A 19,474-nucleotide genomic window follows, 5' to 3' on the forward strand; every position below is an offset into this window, starting at 1 on the left:
CCTGAGAGCGTGCAAGGTACCCACATCTGCAGAGTGCATTACCCTACTGAATAAGTTAAGTCTGAATACCAAATATTGAGAAGTCCGTAGGAAAGGCGCCAAGCGTCTTATCTACTGTAGGATCAGGTGCCCTGTCCATATAATGTTATCCATTATGGTCTAAAACGGATTCTCGATCAGCAATCCTACTCTGTGTGGCATGAGCCTTGTTTACACCTTGCGTAAATACACGACATGACCAAATGTATGTGGACACCTGCTCATCGAACATCTCATTCCAAAATCATGGGCATTAATATGGAGTTGTTCCCCCCTTTGCTGCAATAATAGCCTCCACTCTTCTGGGAAGGCTTTCCACTAGATGTTGGAACATTGCTGCAGGGACTTGCTTCCATTCAGCTACAAGAGCATTAGTGAGGTTGGGCGATTAGGCCTGGTTCACAGTCGGTGTTCCAATTCATCCAAAAGGTGTTCAATGGGGTTGAGGTCAGGGTTCTGTGCAGGCCAGTCAAGTTCTTCCACAGCAATATCGACAAACCTTTTCTGTATGAACCTCGCTTTGTGCACGGGGGCATTGTCATGCTGAAACAGGAAAGGGCTTTCCCCAAACTGTTGCCACAAAGTTGGAAGCACAGAATCGTCTAGAATGTATTAGCCAAATCCACTAAGTTGAAGGGGTGTCCACATACTTTTGTATATATAGTGCATGTGGGTTTTATGTTCTGATCAATATGATTCAATCACAATCTGATCAAGATGATTCAATCACAATCCGATCCAGATGATTCAATCACAATCTGATCAAGATGATTCAATCACAATCTGATCAAGATGATTCAAACACAATCTGATCCAGATGATTCAATCACAATCTGATCCAGATGATTCAATCACAATCTGATCCAGATGATTCAATCACAATCTGATCCAGATGATTCAATCACAATCTGATCCAGATGATTCAATCACAATCCGATCCAGATGATTCAATCACAATCTGATCAAGATGATTCAATCACAATCTGATCAAGATGATTCAAACACAATCTGATCAAGATGATTCAATCACAATCTGATCCAGATGATTCAAACACAATCTGATCCAGATGATTCAAACACAATCTGATCCAGATGATTCAAACACAATCTGATCAAGATGATTCAATCACAATCTGATCCAGATGATTCAATCACAATCTGATCCAGATGATTCAAACACAATCTGATCCAGATGATTCAATCACAATCTGATCCAGATGATTCAATCACAATCTGATCTAGATGTGTCGCATCTACACATGGTATTAAAATGTCTATCTGATGTGTCTGCAGATTTCCTAGTCCCCCCGTGTGCAATTTATTTGCATACAGATAATATCTATTTATTTGAAGATAATTATGAAGGCATTGGTGCTACCTGTCAATGACTTTAGAAGCCGGTATAATGACGATTTAAATAGTTTCACCATCTAGATCTGTTTACACTTGATTAATATCCAGATACAATGCGTGCCTAACTATCTCCACAGGGAATGCATCGTCTAAAAATGTGGGCACAACCAGAATGTGGACCAGATCAGGACAAGGACACATGTTAGCACCAAGTATAAACAGGGCTTTTGTGCATGCTGGCCCTGATAATACAGCAGACTTTTTGACAGACTTACGATAACACCCAAAATGTTTCTCTCGCCCAAAACAACCCACTTCCTCAATGCTCACCTCAGAGAACTTGCCGTCGCCGAACCACTGCAGCCACCTCATGCCATGCGTGGCCTGTCGTTTGCCCGTAGCGCGCCAGGTGACCACGATGCCTGGCCACCAGGAGAACCCCTTAATCTTCCCCCACACCAGCTCCCCAATACCGAAACCCTTGTTGTCCTGCGAGGGGAAGAGAGAGGAGGGGGGACGTTTAGAGGGGTAAAAAGGGGTGTGCGTGTGAGAACTGGATTTGGCGTTTGAGACGGGGGAGGTCTTAGCTTCCATGGGACATGTCAGTGCATAGATACACCGCCAGGTGCACATGATCATAATAGATATACACCACTGCTAGGGGACAGTGGATACGGGTTGGTCTCCAACCACACACTACAAAGACTCAAGTCTTTCTATGAGAATGTTACACTTCATTTACTTCATGTGCCACTGACTAACCACACGTCACCCAGCTGTGTAGACCTGTGAGGTTGCCAGCATCAAAGGATGCAGAGATGTACAAACACACACAGTCAGCCATGCTCCACGCACACACTCTCTCTGCAGGTGGACAAACAGAAGACGGGATGAGAGACCTCTATGATCTTCTCCCCTTCCTTTCTCTGTTTCACCTTCACTCCCTCTTCTATTGGCCATATATTCTCCCTTCTCTCACCCCCCTCCCCCTCTCTCCCTCCTACCCTCTCCTCTATCCCTGTTCAGTTACCTTGTACTCTGGCTGGCAGGCAATCTCTGTGGTATTGGAGATCAGGGAGGTGGAGGAGGTGGAGGTGCTCTGGGCCGAGTCCTTGGAGTCCTGCTCCAGGAGCTCCAGGGAGGGGCCCTCAGGGACCACGGACACCAGGGGCCCGGGGCCGACACCGCAGGCCAGGCTCTGTGGAGCGAGAGAAAGGGGAAGGGAGGGAGATAGGGAGGGGGGGAAAGGCAGGCACAATGCATGAAACGTTAGTTGGGGTGTATTGTATTGCATTAGTCATTACAACCTGTCTAACTACAGTGTAAGTACACAATGTTACCAAGTAACTGTTGAACTTGTATCTGTTTTTTTATTTTTTATTTGGTCCTGATGTTCTCTGCTCTACCCAGCCCTATTTCTTAGCTCCATCAGTGTGTGTTTCAGTCCTCTTGACTCAAATGGACTCCCACACCTACACAGCGAATTCAGACCAACACCTTGAAACCTGCTCAAGTGTTCAATTCTCTTTCCGATTCAGTTAAGATTCTCAGCAGTAACTGAACCAAAGCAACTCTTTATGCAGGTACTGTGACAGAGGGACAGACGGAGAGGGGGGAGAGAGAGAAAGAGACAGCGAGATAGAGAGCGAGGGAGAGCGAGAACGTAAGAGAGTGAAAGGGAGAAGGAGAGCGCAAGAGGGAGAGAGAGAGAGCGAAAGAGAGAGATCCAGAGAGGCGCCAAACGTTGTCGGCGCAGTCACGAAGCGGAGACGGCGAGGACTTAAGTAAGCACTTCTGAAATCTCATCACGTGACGGACTGCAGACAATCCTGTTTTTACTGGCTCTCGCTGCAAAGAAGAGGCTTCAGAAAATAAACACTGAGGAAAAAGTGGTTGAGAGAGAAATAATCACCTCAGCCTTTCAAACAAAGGCAGCACTTACGGTTTCTGTGTGCGTGTTATGTCTCCAAGGATTTGGCTTGGTTTACCTCTACCTACCCACTCATATCTCCTGTTTGAGCATCATATCTCCTGTGTGTGTGTGTGTGTGTGTGTGTGTGTGTGTGTGTGTGTGTGTGTGTGTGTGTGTGTGTGTGTGTGTGTGTGTGTGTGTGTGTGTGTGTGTGTTTGACTGTTTTGAGAGTGACAAGTCATGTTGGATGGTGTGTTTCTACAGGTGCTGACTCGTCATGTCTCAGAGAACTGAGAGAAGACACCGAGAGAAACACGTATTGCCTTGCGAGGCCAAGAGTCAGAGAGACTGCCAAAAGTATGACTACCTAGTCATGTCATCGCTAATGGGATTGACACAATGTCTTCTTTAATGTCAAATAATGTCTCAGGTACTGTTGGAACCAAGTAAAACATTTATTAGGGACTGTCAAATTTGAATGAATGAAAAATAGGATTCTGGGGAGGCGTACATGTTTTTTAGTTGTAAATAATGAATTATAATATAAAAGATCAGAGCTGAATATTTTGACAGACTGGATAGGATATGCCCTGGGAGTTATAGTGTCTGTTCATTATGTTTTTGCACATTCAGTCTAGTCTGAATGGTGTGTTCTCACCGGAGAGCTGCTGTGGTGCTCCAGCTTGCTCTGGCATCCTCCTCCTCTCTGCTCGCGGCTGCGCGGTTTGTTGTGAGGGGCCAGCAGACCGGCCTGGAAGATGGTTCTGGGAGAAGGTCTCTGTCTCAGGCCCGAGCCCGACTCCGAGGCCCCCAGCCCTGCCACCTTGGCCTTCTGCTGTAGAAAAGACACAACACAAAAACCCTTTCACTCAACCAATAGGTACCAGGGGACCAAGATCCAGGCAAACACAGCGCCAGAGTCGTGTTTAATGGGGCAAATGTTTTAAAAGAAATCTTAACGGAACACAACAATCTGTGTTCTTATTGGGCAATTTCAGGTATCGCCTCAACGTTTCAAAACGTTTCTACCAACTGTACACAACTCAGGTTTCAGTATTACCAGCCGTGCTTGTCTTGGTTCCAGGATGCAGAAGGAATGTGAGAAGCGGGTGTCTGGCTACGAGATGATGAGAGATGTGTGGTTATATCAAAGCTGAGTTGATACCAGCAATGACCCTATCAGTTAGAACCAGTTAGTCCTGCTGTCTGCCAGACAAGACTGCCAGTTCTTTTGGTTTACGGGTCACAGGTATGACAGCGTCTGGGGGAGAGAGCTGGAGCAGTGTGTGTGTGTGTGTGTGTGTGTGTGTGTGTGTGTGTGTGTGTGTGTGTGTGTGTGCATCTATCTATATCAGGCAGGGGTCTTCAACCTTTTCTTGACCAGAGACCCCCTCCCAGGCAAACCGGCGACCCAGGGACGGCCATCATACGTTAGCAAAATTAATTATAATCATCACAAGTCTTATCAGGTGAACGCAAGGAGAAGTAATTCACATTTTAAAATGAATAGATTTGGTAGATAGTTTGTCATTATTTTGACCTCCCCACATTATAATTGGAAGATTAAGTGTAAACTTTAACATAGCCTATTAGCTAGGAAGGTAATGGGCTCAGAGCATTTTCCATAAGAGCAGCTGTTCAGCTGGTCAAGAAAGCTAAACCAGCAGCCAGCGGCACTTGCAGCCTGTTCCCAGGTGCTTTTTCAAAGCCTTTGTCAGATACGCAAGTGAGTGTAAATGGCTCCAATGAGTGTAATTTGCTCAATATCAGGAAGTGAGAAAAAAAAAATGTTTGGTTAATTCTGTTGTTGTTAGCGATATTCATAAAAACATTTAAATAAAAAATAAAAAACGGGGGGAAAGAAGATATTTGTCCTGTTTCACTGCATGCACACGTGGGTAACCTGTACGAGCATGAGGTGTATAATGAAAATGTATTTTTTGCATATCCCAACTCCCCCCGAGACACCCTCGGAGAGTGTGTCTGTGTGTGTGTGTGTGTGTGTGTGTGTGTGTGCTCGTGTCCATGTATGTGTGTCTATGTAGCGTGTGTGAGACTCACCTCACTGTAGGTAGAGTCCCAGCTGCACTCCTCCTCTGAGGACCTCTTCCTAGTTCTCTTTCTGCTGCCTGACAACTGATTCACATCTGAATCTGGAGAGGGGGGGGGCAAGAGGGAGAGAGGGGGGGTGAGAAAGTGAGAGACATGGGATACAAGGTAAGGATGGTGACTTGAGCCATCCGCCTGCTTCCCAGCCAAAACAGCTCAGTAGAATTTGTGCATACATTATAATAATAACAAATAAAACAATAGTTAACTAGGCAAGTCAGTTAGGAACACATTTTTATTTACAATGACGGCCTAGTGGGTTAACTGCCTCGTTCAGGAGCAGAACGACAGATTTTTACCTTGTCAGCTCAGGGATTCGATACAGCAACCTTTCAGTTACTGGCCCAACGCTCTAACCACTAGGCTACCTGCCTCCCCAAAATTACACTGACATTTTGTAACAGATTTTTTTTCGGTTTGGACTTCGGTGAGGGTTTTTTCGGCTGTTCGGACACACAACATTCTTTCTGGAGGCAAGACGAAGTTCGGAGCCGAAGTCTACGCCCCTTCGACTGTGATTGGTCAACAGTAGGGATTCTTCAATAAAGTATTTGTCATTCAATGAGAGACCACTCATTTTCAAACACCAAACAACTTAGTTAGATGTAAAATAAGATCTCGTCGGCAAAAACGGAAAAATGAATGACAGATTTCTTGAGTTATCTTAGATTAATTTTGACTATTTTGAGGAAGTGTATACTGGTTACGGCGTCTCAAAATGGACAAACAGTACGATTGGTGCTTTTTTCTTGTTTTTCATGCGAAGGTCTTTCCAGGGAGTGTGCTGACGCCTTTATGCAAACACAGGTTTCAGAGAGTGTGTGAGAAGGGTGAGGGTTGAGAGGTGAGAGAATGATGTAACTTAACGCGGTCGGAAAGTGTGATGTGATAACGAGATCAAAGGCCTGAAGTCAACTGAGAGTGGTGAAAGCTTTCCGAGAAGGTCCAGTGTGTGTGTGTGTGTGTGTGTTCCAGACCTGCAGGTGAGGCAGCATCTCCATTCTGCTTGGGGCTGAACGGAGAGTGCGGTTCGGCCAGGGTGAGCGGGCTGTTCTCATTGGTCATCTCCATGCCACTGTCGTCGGCTGCAGGCATGTCCCCATTCACCTCAGCCTGGAGACGACAGGAGAGGAGCTATCAACACACAGCACTCAACAACACTATGGAAAACCGTAGCAACGGTCAACATTTTTTTTTTTACATTTTACAATTCTAATAAATACAACAGTTGGACAATGGATGAAGAAACTCCAAACTTTTAGCATTTTTATAATCCATCAGATATTGACTGAATTGTAGCACATAAAACATTTTACTGGCATGGACAAATAATGAGGGATTTTGGTGGGAAGGTATTTAATTTATTGTCAAACATGACCTTTTTTCAAATTTTAGAATGCATTCACATATAAATGTTCATATTGTATCAGGTATTGTTTTTATACGGTGTGTTAAAATAAAGAAAATGATATGTGCCTAATTTGCATAAATACATTGGGCATATTTGCATATATGACTAAATTAACATAAAGGGGTGGAACAGGGCTGGAGCCATCAAACACTTGCTCTGTCTACCATACCTGCACTCACCTGTGTCTAGGCTGCCTCATTAACTACTGTTGTTGTCACAGTCTTTTGCATAATTCAATAGCAGGATACGCTCAGATTAAAAATCAACACGCTTGTCTCTAGATAACAGCTATCTAAATATACTTCACATTGTTTGCGAGATCAGACATAATATCACTATAATCCAGGTGTACATTTTAGGAAGTTGCTTTCATTTCAGCGCATATAATTTGAAAGTATTTCATCTGTACTAAATTACTGTTTTGTTAAACTTCAAAGAAAATGTACACCCATCAAAATAAAGGTATCTCTCTTCTCTATTTTGTGATGTATGTGTCGAGACGTTGCGTTAAATCCCAGACAAAGCTTTAGCGTACTTATAGATACAACGGAAAGACACTGTATTCCATTGAGCCCATTTCAGCCATTACCAGCGTGTGTTTGACAGGTCATTACAAACATTTCCGCGGACGTAATGTTTACGGGGAAAACGACAGGCACAAGAAAAACCTGTGTTAGTGTTACTTGATTCAATTCAGCCACAAGAGCATTAGTGAGGTCAGGCACTGATGTTGGGCGATTAGGTCTGGCTCACAGTCGGCGTTCCAATTCATCCCAAAGGTGTTCGATGTGGTTGAAGTCAGGGCTCTGTGCAGGCCAGTCAAGTTCTTCCACACCAATCTCGACAAACTATTTCTGTATGGATCTCACTTTGTGCACGGGGCATTGTCATGCTGAAACAGGAAAGGGCCTTCCCCAAACTGTTGTCACAAAGTTGGAATCACAGAATCGTCTAGAATGTCATTGTATACTGTAGCATTAAGATTTCCCTTCACTGGAACAAAGGGGCCTAGCCCAAAACATGAAAAATAACCCCAGACCATTATTCCTCCTCCACCAAACTTTACAGTTGGCACTATGCATTGGGGCAGGTAGCGTTCTCCTGGCATCCGCCAAACCCAGATTCGTCCATCGGACTGCCAGATGGTGAAGTGTGATTCATCACTCCAGAGAAGGAGTTTCCACTGCTCCAGAGTCCAAAAATGGCGAGCGTTACACCACTTCAGCCGACGTTTGGCATTGCGCATAATGATCTTAAGCTTATGTGCGGCTGCTCATCCATGGAAACCCATTTCATGAAGCTCCTGATGAACAGTTCTTGTGCTGACGTTGCTACGCGCTTCAGCACTAGGCTCTCCCGTTTTTGTGGTCTTGTGTGGCCTACCACTTCACGGCTGAGCCGTTGTTGCTCTTAGATGTTTCCACTTCACAATAACAGCACTTGCAGTTGACCAGGGCAGCTCTAGCAGGGCAGAAATTTGGCGAACTGACTTGTTGGAACGGTGGCATCCTATGATGGTGCCACATTGAAAGTCAATGAGCTCTTCAGTAAGGCCATTCTACTGCCAATGTTTGTCTATGGAGATTGCATGGCGGTGTACTCAATTTTATACACCTGCCAGCAATGAGCGTAGCTGAAATAGTCGAATCCACTAATTTGAAGGGGTGTCCACACTATATAGTGTAGGTCCGTATTTGTATTATTTATTTCATACAGTCTCTTTTGCTCATCTTTATCAAGGGTGCCAATAATTATGGACGTGACTGTAGATATAGAGATTATAGAATGGACTGAGAAGAGTGAAAACATCTATCTGATATGTTTAGATTGTCACACCTCTGTTGCAATGACAGGGAACGCGGTGCTCGGATGGGAGGAGGGTGAGAGTGGAGGGTGAGAGAGGATGGAGGGAGGAGGGTGAGAGAGGAGGGAGGAAGGAGGGTGAGAGAGGAAGGAGGGTGAGAGAGGAGGGAGAAGGGGTAAGGGAGAGTTAAGGGCCTTCACCAAAGTCAGGCTTCCTCCTCAGGGAGCGTAAGCCCTTGGCCTTGGGAACAATGCTGGCAGCTGTGGGTTATCAGGAATCTTCCTCTGGAATGCCAGACTGAGACACGGTACACTTCCCACCACAGCTGTCCTCCTGTGGCACAGTCACTTGCCAAAGCTAACGCAGCCAGCCAGCAGACACAGGCCAATACACAACCCAACCTAGGCCAGGCTAGGTTGGAGCTGAGTACAGTTCAATACCATACCTAGGGCCCTATAAAATCTGTGTTGCGGAAAACGTGGATGGAATCACGGAATCCAGACATTAAAAAGGAATTTAAAAAAATAAAAATTGTATATATATATATATATATATATATATATATATATATATATATATATATATATATATATATATATATATATATATATATATAAAACATATATATATATATATACTGCTCAAAAAAATAAAGGGAACACTTAAACAACACATCCTAGATCTGAATGAAAGAAATAATCTTATTAAATACTTTTTTCTTTACATAGTTGAATGTGCTGACAACAAAATCACACAAAAATAATCAATGGAAATCCAATTTATCAACCCATGGAGGTCTGGATTTGGAGTCACACTCAAAATTAAAGTGGAAAACCACACTACAGGCTGATCCAACTTTGATGTAATGTCCTTAAAACAAGTCAAAATGAGGCTCAGTAGTGTGTGTGGCCTCCACGTGCCTGTATGACCTCCCTACAACGCCTGGGCATGCTCCTGATGAGGTGGCGGATGGTCTCCTGAGGGATCTCCTCCCAGACCTGGACTAAAGCATCCGCCAACTCCTGGACTGTCTGTGGTGCAACGTGGCGTTGGTGGATGGAGCGACACATGATGTCCCAGATGTGCTCAATTGGATTCAGGTCTGGGGAACGGGCGGGCCAGTCCATAGCATCAATGCCTTCCTCTTGCAGGAACTGCTGACATACTCCAGTCACATGAGGTCTAGCATTGTCTTGCATTAGGAGGAACCCAGGGCCAACCGCACCAGCATATGGTCTCACAAGGGGTCTGAGGATCTCATCTCGGTACCTAATGGCAGTCAGGCTACCTCTGGCGAGCACATGGAGGGCTGTGCGGCCCCCCAAAGAAATGCTACCCCACACCATGACTGACCCACCGCCAAACCGGTCATGCTGGAGGATGTTGCAGGCAGCAGAACGTTCTCCACGGCGTCTCCAGACTCTGTCACGTCTGTCACATGTGCTCAGTGTGAACCTGCTTTCATCTGTGAAGAGCACAGGGCGCCAGTGGCGAATTTGCCAATCTTGGTGTTCTCTGGCAAATGCCAAACATCCTGCACGGTGTTGGGCTGTAAGCACAACCCCCACCTGTGGACGTCGGACCCTCATACCACCCTCATGGAGTCTGTTTCTGACCGTTTGAGCAGACACATGCACATTTGTGACCTGCTGGAGGTCATTTTGCAGGGCTCTGGCAGTGCTTCTCCTGCTCCTCCTTGCACAAAGGCGGAGGTAGCGGTCCTGCTGCTGGGTTGTTGCCCTCCTACGGCCTCCTCCACGTCTCCTGATGTACTGGCCTGTCTCCTGGTAGCGCCTCCATGCTCTGGACACTACGCTGACAGACACAGCAAACCTTCTTGCCACAGCTCGCATTGATGTGCCATCCTGGATGAGCTGCACTACCTGAGCCACTTGTGTGGGTTGTAGACTCCGTCTCATGCTACCACTAGAGTGAAAGCACCGCCAGCATTCAAAAGTGACCAAAACATCAGCCAGGAAGCATAGGAACTGAGAAGTGGTCTGTGGTCCCCACCTGCAGAACCACTCCTTTATTGGGGGTGTCTTGCTAATTGCCTATAATTTCCACCTGTTGTCTATTCCATTTGCACAACAGCATGTGAAATGTATTGTCAATCAGTGTTGCTTCCTAAGTGGACAGTTTGATTTCACAGAAGTGTGATTGACTTGGAGTTACATTGTGTTGTTTAAGTGTTCCCTTTATTTTTTTGAGCAGTGTGTATATATATATATATATATATATATATATATATATATATATATATATATATATATATATATATATATCTTTTTACTTTAGTAGGAAATCAACTAAATGTATTGAACTGAATCAATTGGGTGCACACTGCCTGCCCTCCAGGACACCTACAACACCAGGTGTCGCAGGAAGGCCAAGAAAATCATCAAGGACCTCAGCCACCTGAGCCACGGCCTGTTCTCCCCACTTCCATCACTCAGACGCGTGCAGTCATGGGTATAACGAACAGACTGGCCAATAGCTTCTACCCCCAGACCATCAGACTGCTGAATAGCCACTAGTCAGTTACCTACCCCACCTCAACGGACAATTACCCATGCCCACACACCAATGGACATTAATATTCATCACTGTCACAGTTGTAAACATGTATATATTCTACATTTTTGATTTGATTGTTTCATTCACACCTGCACTGTTGGGAGGTCGGAGCTTAGGAATGTCACTGTACACTGCAACTACATCTGTGCATCTGTGCACTAAATAAAAAACCTCTCATCTAATCGAACGTTCATTCATTTGCCCAAGTTAATCATAAGACATGAACAAAATGCATCAGTGATTTCTATTTTCCTGCAACTTTGTGAAACGGCACAGGAATAGCCCTGTCTGTGTGTGTCGTGCCTATGTTTAGTCTACACTTCCAGTAGCTGTTTAGTGGTAATGCTAATGATAACCGTTCTGCTGGTCGATGGAAAGCCTTTCCCAAACACTATAAAGTAGCCGGGCAGAACGATACCATGAATATTTGCATCAATCCAGTAGCCATTTGTTTTGCAAACTCTGCAATCAGGTGAGCGCTATAGAAACACTGCTGGTGCACACTTGCATTAAAGGGTAACTACACCCAAAATTCTAAATTTCTTCGATTTTTCTAGATCTCAAAAGTGGTCTCCTGTGGTTCAAGATTTGTTGTGGATTTAGAACATTCAATTTAGTTGTTCTTCTGTGTGATTTTGAGAACAAAAACCTGAAGAAAGGGGGGGGGGTCTGGGAAAAAACCCCAGGAGAAAACGGAATTTGGGGAAAGACTAAACGGAATCAGGCAAAATAATTCAATTGATTTTTATAGTGCCCTACATGCCACACAGTGTGTTCTCTCTCATTCTGGAAAACCAGCACTACAATATAAAAAGAACTAAGCAGTTTCTCTCTCTGGCTGCTGTGCCCTTGTGTCTCTCTCTCTCTCTCCTCCCTCTCCCTGCTCCTCTCAAACTTAATGGAGGAGAAAAGAGAGCCCTCAGGCTGTGAGATTCATTCTGACGCACATCCAACAGTGTCAGCCCAAATTGCGTTTCACCTGAGCCAACCTGGGCCTCACACGCAGGCAGGCAGCGCAGCACAGTATAATATAGTAAGGCACAGTACAGTACAGCCATAGGTCCCAATGAACTCAATTTACCCCGGATACAGTGATTATTAAGCCATACAGGGGGCAGAGGTAGAGAGAGAGAATTAAAGAGAGGGAAATATAGAGAGCGAGAGAAAGAGGAGAGAGAGAGAGAGAGAGAGGAGAGAGAGAGAGAAAGAGGAGAGAGAGAAAGAGGAGAGAGAGAGGGAGAGAGAGAAAGAGACAGACAAGAGTGAGAGAGACAGACAAGAGTGAGAGAGAGACAGACAAGAGTGAGAGAGAGACAGACAAGAGTGAGAGAGACAGACAAGAGTGAGAGAGGGACAGACAAGAGTGAGAGAGAATGAGAGATAGAGAGTGACACGTCCAGGGCGGGAGGTCAGTGCCAGAGTTTCTCTCATTAGTGAGATTAGACCTGAGAGGGCCGCCTTGTCCCAAACCAGGACACCCCTCTGCGTGTGTTAACGCTCCGTCTGCTACCCCACCCCCCTGTCTGCACCCCTCCTCCCCACATCTGGCTAGGAGACTGCAGACGACTGAGGAAACCTATCGGTGCCTGACATAAGACAACACATGTACGGATTCATTCAAAGTGTGTTGACAGATTGCGGAGCAACACCTTGGGTTGATCTGCCTGTCTGACTCCGGGGGGGGGCAGAGGGGAAGGAGATGTTAGGAAGGACTATGCCGAGTCGGAGAGAGAGATCGGCCATTTCAATGGACCCACACCCGAACCTACAGTATTACACACACACACACACACACACACACACACACACACACACACACACACACACACACACACACACACACACACACACACAGCATTGCATTACAAGCACACACACCTTTCAGACACATTTACAATATAAGTCCACTGGCTTGCCATGTCAAGGTGCTTAGCCGACGTCCGTTAATCTCATTCTCACAGTCTAGACTCGCTCCACTGGCTCGGCACAAAGGCACCAAGATAAGAACGTGACAGAGGACCATAAAAGGTGAAGTTTGTCAACAGATATAACAGTAAAGACAACATGTCTGTGCTTTAACTGCCCTCCATAGAACAAAAGCTCTGGGATCACAGATTCATATAGCTGAGGACCAGACTGCAAGGCAGATCTAGAAACGATAGAAACTCCCATTGGAAAAGCATGTAGAAATCCAAGAGAGAGAGAGAATAAAGAGTAGGTCATTCTGGTTTGAAACCTCTCTCTCTCTCTCTCTCTCTCTCTCTCTCTCTCTCTCTCTCTCTCTCTCTCTCTCTCTCTCTCTCTCTCTCTCTCTCTCTCTCTCTCTCTCTCTCTCTCTCTCTCTCTCTCTCTCTCTCTCTCTCTCTCTCTCTCTCTCTCTCTCTCTCTCTCTCTCTCACTCTCTCTCTCTCTCCTTGATACCCTGAAGAACGATCACACTCCGGGTTACAGCAGCAGACACAGTCCCACAGGCGACGCCACACTCCCACCCTGCTCCAACACAGACTGACACCACAGAAGAGAACTCACTACATGTATTACGATATGCTGATTGATCTGGATATTCCCCCCATAACAAAATTTTTCAACATAGCCGTGGTTGTCCCATTAGACCGGCTGAGTCTTCGACACAAACTCAAGTCACTGTATAACTACGTAACCATTTGACTCGTCCAGTTACTCAAAGTAACTAATAATATAATCCAGGACTGAAACCCAAAACCTAACAGGCAGAGAATGCTATTGGGGCTGCCTGGAAGTCACATTCTTCTACTCTAATTAACCGGGAAGATAGATTGTCCTACTGAACGGAAAAAGAGGGATTTGAGGGCAAAACCAATACAACCGAAACTATCACAGTGCCAATGTATCGTGATCCAGTTCTGTGCGAGATCGCTAGTGGTGGAACCAGAATGAGTGTTATCCGAGCAGCGAGAAACTAGACGAATTTCAACTCTTGGAGCAGTGGCCATATCTCATCTGATATGATGTTAAAAACCACTGATGGAATTGCAGAGGGGGGGGTAATTTGCTGAGAACAGGGCGGTAATTTGTTGAGAAGTACCAAGCACTGTACCTTGTACCAAGTTTCCCAATTGAGGAGAGGGATGTGTAGACAGGTAACAACACATTAGTAATACTGCAATACCATGAAATAGCGATGGGTGGAAACAACAGCCACCTGAAGTCCACACTAGAGCGAGTGTTAATTCGGAACATAAAGAGCCCACTGTGATGATGGATCTCACCACACACACACACACTCCTCTTCCATTTCCTCTTTCCCTCCCTTTCTCTCTCTCTCGCTCTCTCTAAAGAGGCAGCTGCCCTGGCCGCTCCATGAAAGGCTATGACACATCCAGGCCAGATGTACTGTAAGAAGTTGCCAGTTTGCTCTCTGAGGCCAAATGATTATGCACATTCAGCATGGTAGGCTGGGAGACACAGAGGCAGGCCAGTTGACTGAGAGAGGGAGCTGAGGCCTGAGGCTTCTGGCAAACACAGGAGGGGGGGGGCAGGCACTAAAGCCCGGCAGATGAGTTACCATGATATGAAGGGTGGGTTGACAACGTCATGACAACGTGGACGCATCTCGGAGCTGCCACGTGGTAAACCGTAGATGGCTCCCTTCAGCTAGTTTTATCTTGTTCTTGATACCACGTCTTGTTTTGAGGTGTTTCGACTTATATGTCACGTCTATGCTAATATGGCTCAAATTCGACTAGCTAGCTAACCAACAACTGTAATGACGTATTTGAGAGACCACAAATGCTTATTGTGCATTTATGTTTTCAATAAACATTTGGGGACAATATAGTATAGTATAACAGTGCGCAGAATGGTGGTGTGCATTTTGGAGCAAAAACACAGTGGAAAACGATGTGAACAGTGGATATTTGGTGACTTTGTTGGCAATAGCACCATCAGAAGACCTAACCCCCCCCCCACTTACTGTTGCCGTCATCTTGTCACTGTCCACCATGATGGCTGAAGAATACTTGTTGGATGGCATTGCTGTTGCAATTGTTTTCTTCAAGGATTGATCTTTTGTTTCTCTTCTAACCTGGAAGTAAACCAAAAAAAAACAATGTAGCAGTTAGGAGAGTGCACGAAACGGCACATTTAAATGTGCATTATTTCCCACAATTGACATACTTTTCCCATACTTCCCGCTCTTACAAGTTCACAGACTAAACAGATAGAGAATCTTGAGTCAAATACAAAATATCTCATCTAATCACCGTAATCACACAGAATCACTAGCTAAGTGACCACCTGAATATGTATTACTATAGTATTATAATATTACTATAATACACCAATGCTCCATTTTGGACATGTACATCTTCTACTCAAACGCCCACCACAAAAGTTAGATCTCATGTTTCAAAAATAAGCTTTAACCTTGTTGTCTTTAAGCAACAGTCTTGACACTACAATCAGAGCACCAGAGAAGATCCCCACCAAAATAGGCTCTGAACGCTAAATCACACGTAAAAATACATTTATCGAAAATTCTTTGGATTTGGTGTGAACGTAGTAGCAACAGCTACTAGCAACAGCTCAAGAAACAACATCAACAATATAGTTCCTCAACATAAAGTGTTCTTCTTCCTGAAGTTCAAGGCCAGGGTTTGGGATACAGGCAGGAATGTAGTGGAGCATAAACGCACGTAAACACCATTTAGCACTTTTTTATTTCTGAAATAGCATTTACTCACCTTTTTATTTTGTTAATGAGCGTTTACCCACATTGTCACGCCCTGACCAGAAAAGGGGTAATTTAGTTATTGTAGTTGGTCAGGACGTGGCAGGGGTGTGTTTGTTTTGTGTGTTTCGAGGTTTTCTGGGTTATGATCTATGTTAATATATTTCTATGTTTGTTCTAGTGCTTATATTTCTATGTTTAGTTTATTGGGCTGACCTTCAATTGGAGGCAGCTGTTCCTCGTTGCCTTTAATTGAAGGTCCTATTTAGTAGGGGTGTTTTTTCCATGGGTTTTGTGGGTATTTGTTCCGTGTATAGCTGTGAGCCTTACAGGACTGTTTTTCGTCGTTGTTTTTGTAATTTTGTTTTGGTTTTCATCTAATAAAAGAAGATGAGTATTCATATCCCCGCTGAGTTTTGGTCCCATTCTTACGACGAATGTGACACATATTATTACGTTCCCAGTGTTGATCAAAGCTCAAAACGCTTATATTGTTGATCTTCTTGAGTTGTAATCGCGCCTGCCTCTTTGCGAACGAGTGGAATCATGAATAGTTGTTTGCTCGTTAGGTTTGCGTGCGCCCCTTGGATTTGCCTTGTTAGTAGCACATTCCCCACTCTCTCAAACGGCCCTCTCGTGAGTCGCAGCACCTGCGACAACAAACTACACCAGCTCGGAGTTGGGCTCAGCAGACCAACAGCGCCGACAGACTAGGCTAGTGGGTTTGTGAGATGCCAGACATAAGGTGTCCGCGACTCCGACTTTGTCTCCAGACATCCCCCAAACAAAGAAAAAACAGACTCGGAAAATTAGTGCACAACTGGTAAATAGTCACTTAGTCAGGTGGCTGGCTGCCAGCAGAGACTTCTGTTAATATTGCAGTAATGTTAAATGGATCTGGTGTTAGGATGAATTAAGAAGCTAATGTCAAAGATGAACTGAAACATTTATGTAAGTTAAGGTGATTTTGATAACCAAATGAGATAATGTTCCTACTCTTAAAACTGCTGAAAAACTCATATTTTGTCACGGATCCCTCCGGAACTGTCATTACGCACACCTGGTCCCTATTCCCATTCATTAGTAATTGTATAAGTGTGTCCTTTGTTCACCATTGTCCTTTCCATTATTATTACAATGTCAGTTGGTGCGTGTGAGTACATGTGCTGTGTTGTTTTGGCTTTCGTGTCACGTGTATTGTGCAGATGATTACGGGTCTCGTCCCATGTGGTAATCATTGTGCGATTGTGTATTTATTCGAGGTACTCCTCGCTCTTTTGTTTGGGTTTCTACACTGTGTTTTGTATACTTGTTTGTTTGGTCTTCGTCCCCGTGCCTTTACATGGCACGCTGTAATTTGGGTAAATAGAAAACCCTATTACGCATTCCTGCGCCTGTCTCCCGACCATTTATGCCAACGTGACATATTTATGTTAAAACGTTTGAAAATGGCCACATCTGACTACTGTGCGCCGCCATCTTGATAATGTGTCATCAATGATATCACTTGAATGGTTCGGCTGAAAGGCAGACCAGTTTACAATCCATGTTAGTAGCCTCATTGAGAATGTTTTCATTTCGACAACAATAAAAAAATATGAAACAAGTGTCTTTTTAGGAGGCTATCCTGCTAGAGACTAGCCAGGTAACATGGCATGATTGACAAATAGACCAAAAAAGTATACTGTGCCAGGTGGGCTATCATAGCCAGCTAGTCCAAAACAATGGCAAGCTCAGCTATCATTGATGGATATTTTGCTAAGGTTAGCTTGGAAGTTAGCGAAACAGCTTGCTAGTTAGCCAACTTGCCAGCTTGAATACTCATTTTTTCTAGCCAGCTGTTTCTAGCCCAGCTAGCTAGCTAGTCTCTACTAGGTTTGGCACATCTGAAGACCCTCAATTCAAGCCATATTGAATAACATTTCCTGCATTGTGTACACAATCTCCCTTCAAAAGTGTCTTTATTATCAGGTGCATGACCATGTAGTTAGCTAGCTTACTAATCTCGTTTTCTGTTAGCTAGCTTGCTGGCTAACACAGTATGATGCCCATGTCAAAACTACTGTAGACCTTGCTTACTGAATGAACACAAAAACATGTGCAAGTGGGTTTTGACTGGACTATAGACACTTGTTCGATGCTAGCTACCTGCTTTCCTATTGTGGACATCATGCATTTAGCTAGTTTACTAATGTCGGGTAACAGTAGATGTGATGCCTCTTCCCAATGTGCTCAAAAACGTATGCATGTGGATTTTTTTTATACAGGTTTGTTAACATGGTTGTGAGTATTTTATAGTTTTTCCATCTCAAATTGATTGTTTAAGGTTAGATTTTATTCACTTCTTGATCAGTCTTGATAAAAAAAAGTCATGAGCCACGCACGTACACTACCATTCCCATGACGTTGTTTCAAATAGTATACATTTTCATTACAAGGTTACCTAACATCGACATGTACATCAATGGTTCAACAAGGTTACCTAACACTGACATGTAAAATAATGTTGTAGGTTGAATTGAGCATTTCAGTTCTACTTTAAACAGATTCTGACCTCAGCAGGAGCAAAAGATAGGCTAGTTCTCATTCTAACTTGGCTTTACAAAGAGTACCAGTGAGCCAGATAGTGGTGAGCTTGAGGAAGGCTGCAATGCATGCAGGAGGAGGCAGAGGAGACACAGAGAGATAGGAAGCAAGCAGAGAGGACAGTACAAAGGTTCCAAAACTTGAGGTCGGGGCCCAAATGTTGTGCACGAATTTGTTTACATCCCTGTTAGTGTGCATTTCTCCTTTGCCAAAATAATCCATCCTCCTGACAGGTGTGGCATATCAAGAAGCTGATTAAACAGCATGATCATTACACAGGTTCACCTTATGCTGGGGACAATAAAAGGCCACTCTAAAATGTGCAGTTTTGTCACACAACACAATGCCACAGATGTCTCAAGTTTTGAGAAAGCGGGAATTGGCATGCTTACTGCAGGAATGTCCACCAGAGCTGTTGCTAGATCATTTTATGTTCATTTCTCTACCATAAGCCGCCTCCAACATCATTTTGGAAAATTTGGCAGTACGTCAAACCAGCCTCACAACCTCAGACCACGTGTAACCATGCCAGCCCAGGACCTCCACATCCGGCTTCTTCACCTGCTGGATCGTCTGAGACCAGCCACTCGGACAGCTGATGAAACTGAGGAGTATTTCTGTCTGTAATAAAGCCCTTTTGTGGGATAAAACTCATTCTGATTGACTGGGCCTGGCTCCCCAGTGGGTTGGCCCTCCACCCCCTCCCATGGCTGCACCCCTGCCCAGTCGTGAAATTCATAGATTAGGGCCTAATTTTATTTATTTCAAGTAATATACACAACAATATACACATTTTTCTACGGATCTACCCAATGTGGACCTGACAGAGACAATGCAATATTTTCTATGTTTTGGCAATTGAATGTTCACTATTTTTGGCTTTGGAATTTCCATTAAAAAGCTCTAAAATCATTTAATGTAAATAAAATATATAATAATAATTAACTGACCTCAAAAAGCACTATTCTCTCAACA

At 44.4% G+C, this 19,474-nt stretch overlaps 1 protein-coding gene across 3 annotated transcripts in view; it reads right to left on the minus strand.

Annotated features, from left to right (window-relative positions):
* The window catches only part of LOC106572254 (DNA (cytosine-5)-methyltransferase 3B), a 66,355-nt gene that overhangs the window by 44,219 nt on the left and 2,662 nt on the right, over positions 1-19,474 (minus strand). For all 3 annotated transcript variants that reach the window (XM_014146292.2, XM_045695994.1, XM_045695995.1), the window contains exons 2-7: positions 15,158-15,268; positions 6,391-6,526; positions 5,366-5,457; positions 3,963-4,139; positions 2,423-2,590; positions 1,723-1,881 (exon numbers count right to left, since the gene is read on the minus strand). In XM_014146292.2, the coding sequence (XP_014001767.1) occupies positions 1,723-1,881; positions 2,423-2,590; positions 3,963-4,139; positions 5,366-5,457; positions 6,391-6,526; positions 15,158-15,217 (792 nt within the window). In that variant the 5' untranslated portion in view covers positions 15,218-15,268. The remainder of the gene's footprint in view (positions 1-1,722; positions 1,882-2,422; positions 2,591-3,962; positions 4,140-5,365; positions 5,458-6,390; positions 6,527-15,157; positions 15,269-19,474) is intronic.

Source organism: Salmo salar, chromosome ssa15 (assembly GCF_905237065.1).
Source record: "Salmo salar chromosome ssa15, Ssal_v3.1, whole genome shotgun sequence".
Taxonomy (NCBI): domain Eukaryota; kingdom Metazoa; phylum Chordata; class Actinopteri; order Salmoniformes; family Salmonidae; genus Salmo; species Salmo salar.